This window comes from Lupinus angustifolius, chromosome LG17, assembly GCF_001865875.1.
Source record: "Lupinus angustifolius cultivar Tanjil chromosome LG17, LupAngTanjil_v1.0, whole genome shotgun sequence".
In the NCBI taxonomy this organism is placed as follows: Eukaryota; Viridiplantae; Streptophyta; class Magnoliopsida; order Fabales; family Fabaceae; genus Lupinus; species Lupinus angustifolius.
The window spans coordinates 1742035-1746925 of record NC_032025.1 but is presented as its reverse complement, the minus strand read 5'-3'; the positions used below and the strand labels follow the sequence as shown (position 1 = coordinate 1746925).

The 4891-nt window shown below is 32.9% G+C and overlaps 1 protein-coding gene across 1 annotated transcript; it reads left to right on the top strand.

The window, feature by feature from the left end:
* Nucleotides 1684-4646, top strand: LOC109331938. The gene is made up of 3 exons (XM_019566747.1): nucleotides 1684-2035; nucleotides 2113-2328; nucleotides 4271-4646. Exons 1-3 carry the CDS (start codon nucleotides 1814-1816, stop codon nucleotides 4343-4345), a joined length of 513 nt encoding a protein of 170 aa, XP_019422292.1. The 5' UTR covers nucleotides 1684-1813; the 3' UTR covers nucleotides 4346-4646.

The following is a 4891-nucleotide window of genomic DNA, read 5'->3' as shown; positions in this document are numbered from 1 at the left end:
ATATTGTCATAAGGAAAATATTAAACTTGGTGGTGATGAAATGTAAAGCTAATGCACATGGTATGTATTGTGGTATGACCGAATGCCTACACTTAACACAGTGTGCTGAAGGAAGCCGCAATATATGATTATCTTGATTCCAACAAATTCTGCTGAGTTACCTGTCCATAGTTAGAGATTTAAACGAGTATTAAGAGTAAGTAAAGAATAGTCAGAGATAAACCTACCTTTTTAAATATGTTTATTAATATATAAAGCTTTTATAGAAATTAAAGCATAAGAATGGGTCCAAGACATTGAATTGTGGGGTCTAGACCCATGACTGTGAGAAAAGTATGCATGGATAAATATATGGGTTATTGAATATAACACTGAATGGTTTGTGTAGATATTGAAATATGGTCTTGACATGCATGGGATAAAATTGAAACTTGAAAACAATAGTTGGAGTGCAAATGTTCAAGCTGACAATATAAAATAAGGGACTTTTTGTTCCTATAATAGTGTCATTGATAAAATGCATCAACTCATATGAGTCAACCACAAATACTAGAAAAAGTCAAATGCTAGAAAAAGTATGTGCAAGTCCAAAAACCTTTTACCCACTTATAAAAATTTATCGCGTCATACCACTAATGAAGCCTAATCATATATTGCGGGAATGAAGTGAGGAAAAATGTTTTACTCTGTGAGTTTGTGATTCTTATGATGGAAAATCACTATATTTTTGGGTAAATTAAGAAAATACAAATCTCTAAAATGTGAAAAGTAATAATTAATAAATTTAATTAAACAATGATCTCATGGCTCATATATAGGTTAAAAATAATATATGTTCTTATTAAAAAGAAGGTATTGTATGATAGTGAGTTAAAGTATTAAAGTATGAGATAATATTGTCATAAGGAAAATATTAAACTTAGTGGTGATGGAATGTAAAGCAAGTGCACTTGGTATGTATTATGGTATGATCGAGTACTTATGTCGAGTACAGTGTGCTGAAGTAAGTTGCAATGTATAATTCTCTTGATTCCAACAAATCATACTTCAAAGATTGTAAGTTACATGTACATAGTTAGAGATTTAAGTGAGTATTAAAAGTATGTTTACTCATATATAAAACTTTTGTAGAAAGAAAGCATAAAATTGTAGAAACAAATAGCTAAGTATTTTGAAAAAAAGAAGGCAAAACTTACTTAAATGACATTGATGTAAAGAAATTAACAGAGAAATAAGATAACATGCTGGAAGGAGAAAAAATACCCAAAAAATATTAACTTTTTAAGTTAACCTTACAAAATATAAATGATTCTTTTACAACTAGATTAACTTTTATTGAAAAATCATGTAATTATCTTAAAGCAAGTAAAATGAATTTATTCTTTCAACCAAACATTATCCTGATAATATCCACTAATTTTAATATGATTTGTGATGTGATCTATTATTAATAAAAATTCACTAAATAAAAGAAAAATAAAGTAAAAAGGCAGCATATTAGCATTTAACTGAAACGCTGTCGTCTGGTGTCGGTTGCCTATGACAATCGATGTCATCATCCGCATTGATTGATTCAATAGATTCAACGGCCATGATTATTCCACATCAGACCCAAGTGAACCAAATTAAAAGTAATAAAACTCGGTGTACAATGACCGTACCATTTCATTCTATTATTGCATTCTTAGTGTATCTATCACCGAATTACATAACAAATCATACGATTTCTATTTCATAGATCTGAGTCTGAATGTGATAAAGCAAAAGCAACAAGACCCAAAACCAAAATAGTAACACAAAAATAAAAGAAGAAATGAAGGATGAAGATAGTCTTCCAACTACGACAACAAAAAAGGAACACTCAGATTCGGTTATGTTTGGAAAAGGAAGGTACAAATTCTGGGCACTAGCGGCTATATTGATCTTAGCATTATGGTCCATGTTCACTGGCACCGTTTCTCTTCGTTGGTCTGGTAACCTCAATTCCTTAACCAATGACATCGACACTCCTATCCACAACGACCTCGATGTCCTCGTAAGTTCTTTCTTCTTATTTTTGTGTTTTGTTTTGTTAATTGCTTTTTGATTTGTTTATTTGAAATTGGTGTTTAGGAAATGGAGGAGAGGGAGAAGGTGGTGAGACACATGTGGGATGTGTACACGAATAGCCGTAGGATTAGGTTACCGAGGTTTTGGCAAGAGGCTTTTGAGGCTGCATATGAAGAATTAACGAGTGATGTTGCTGGTGTTAGAGATGATGCCATTAATGAGATTGCTAACATGTCTGTGCGATCTTTTCATTTTGATCCACCTCCTATCCAATCTGCTGTAAGTTCTTCCTTCTTAAATGATTTAATCCATACACATAAAGGATTCGTTTGATTTGCACATAAGTAAGGGACAATACAATACAATTTTTGTTGTTGTAGAATTTGTTGAACAATCCTTGATGATGAATTGGAGCGAGTCTTTTTTAGCAATCTTTATTCAATTAGGAGTTTTATCAGCTTTGTCGATCCTGTTAGCAAAGTAAGCTGTGTGGGTTTTTCCATTTTGACTTAATTACACTTTTGATTGATTTGTTCCCTTGGTTCCAATTTCATGGATCTCCTATGCTGGTTTTGAATGTGATGTGATGCAAATTACTCTGTCGGTCTGTCCATATTCCTTCCGATTTCAGCAAAATGGCTGTTCTGCAGTGTTTTTGCTAATATGGATATATATTTTCCCCTTTGTAGCTATCTTTGTTGGCATGGAGATACAACTTCATGTTAGCAACAAGAGGGCTGTATCAGCAGCGAATATAATGGGATCCAATTTGCATCAATTTGAAAAACCATGAACAAGATTTTTGAAATTCGAGGGACTATAAAAAATGTTTGGGGTGGACCCTTTATTCTTCTTTTGAACTGTTTCCATTAATCATGTGATGACTAATATACTTGTCTCAGCTGATATGTCCATGTCAATCCCAATCCACACCAAACACTTTTAATTAGCATTTAAATATGATATGATATATTAAGAACAATTTCTCAAAATTTTAATTTTCTTTTGAGAAACTTCTTACTTGATAACAAGTATATTAGTATTCTCATGATTAAGAGAAATTGTTAGTTAGGTTCAGATGAAAGGGTCTGTTGCTATGTTTTTCACTATTTGAAGCTTTAATTGGCAGAATTAAAACTCCATGGTGTTTTACCCACAATCACCCTAGAATTCAAGGAGTGCATATTAGTGTATGCACTTTCCCCATATAGCAACTAGGGTTTCACAATAGAGCTTCTGTGAAATTAGAGAGAACAAAAGTGTAGGTACATTTCCCCTATTCTCATAGTGGATATTGGTCTTGTTTCCCAGGTTCTATTTAGTTGAAAGAAGCAAAACTGTCTGTAAAGTAGATTGTTGAATTGGGAGATCCAATCAAGATGCTGACCAACTAGTATGTTTAGGTTGACAGACTTCTTAAATATGAAAAGAAGAGGATATTTCATATTTTTTAGATTGACTTTTTTGTGTTGCTAATTTACTCCATTGATGTTAGGCACCCGTGATGGAAGAAGAAAGGAGCATGGTTTTATTGCTTGACTGAAATTTCACAAAACAAGCCGAAATACTCTCCTCCAAGGGTTTCCCCTTTGCACAAAGGGTCTCCCCTTTCACAACTGTGCAATAGCCCTATTTTCACGAAACTGTAATTCTCTGAATGAGTATTTCCACCATTATTGCCCTTATTTAATCCCATTTCAACTAGCTAAGTAATGTCCTCTAACTAGTTATCTTAGGGCCCTCCTATCCTAGTAATTAGGATTCTCTTCATCCCTTCCATTTCCGTCATCAGTAGTTAACTTCAGTTTAATATGATCGTCCTGTGATTGTCAAAGTTAGTTGAAGCAATTGTAGAAGGCAGGTAGGGAGATGTAATTTTAAAATGGGGTACTTTGCATTATTATGCTGGAGGCTTTATGTGAATTAATTGATCCTTCCTGGTTTCAGTTAATTGCTTGCAGTTAGTTGGTAAGGGTTCTACAATTTAACATTTTTTCTTCCTTTTGAAAGAAAAGGGGTGTTATAGATATGAGCTTGTTTTTATAGATATGAATTGCTTGTTTTTCCATAAGTATTGATGATGTGTATTTGGCAATGGTGCTATTTATTAACAAGCATTGTTAGTAAAATATGCGGAAAACCTCAAATCCTGTCTGAAATTCTAATTGTCATACTTGGTGCATATATTATGGCCTTACAATTTCAATGTGTACCATTTCAGAGAGCAAAGGAGTTTAGTAAGAGTCTCAAGCAAGCTGGGAAAGGAAAAGAAGTAGCTGCTTCTAGGCGTGCTTAAAAGTTAAACTTTGAAACATTCAATATTCTGGATTGCACTTGAAAATGATCATTTGCTTCTTCTTAGAAGTTTGTAGTAATGGGAGAAAACATACTCGAATTTTCATGCTTATATATAGCAGGGATAAAGTATGTGTTTTCATAGGTTGTGGTTCTTTCATATTTTGCAGTCAAATTCAGTCTTCACGAAGTGAGGTGTAGTAAATTGAAACACGACCTTTTGGCAGTGACAAATTAACTGAGTATTCGTTTTTTAGTTTTATTTCATAGCAATAGAGTTCTATGTCTCCCATGTTTATCTCGGACATTTCCTCCTTGATTAAATCTACAGCATGTTCGCGTAGCCAGGTTATAAAGGAGAACAAGGAGGAATTCTTGCAATATCATATGTTAAAACTAAAACAATTTGGGATAATAATTTTTAGTGTATTCAAGATTTTATCACGAGTTAAGCAAAAGGATAATAATTTTTTTGGGAATTGACTTTGATCACGAATTCAAACTAAAAAAATATGTATCTTAAAGTAGTGTATTCAAGATTTTATCT

What these genes read in the sequence shown, in the direction of transcription:
- LOC109331938 (XM_019566747.1), top strand. Translation starts at nt 1,814, where the DNA reads ATGAAGGATGAAGATAGTCTTCCAACTACGACAACAAAAAAGGAACAC. An exon ending in ACAACGACCTCGATGTCCTC is followed by an intron (nt 2,036 to 2,112) that starts GTAAGTTCTTTC and finishes ATTGGTGTTTAG; the next exon opens with GAAATGGAGGAGAGGGAGAA. An exon ending in CACCTCCTATCCAATCTGCT is followed by an intron (nt 2,329 to 4,270) that starts GTAAGTTCTTCC and finishes GTACCATTTCAG; the next exon opens with AGAGCAAAGGAGTTTAGTAA.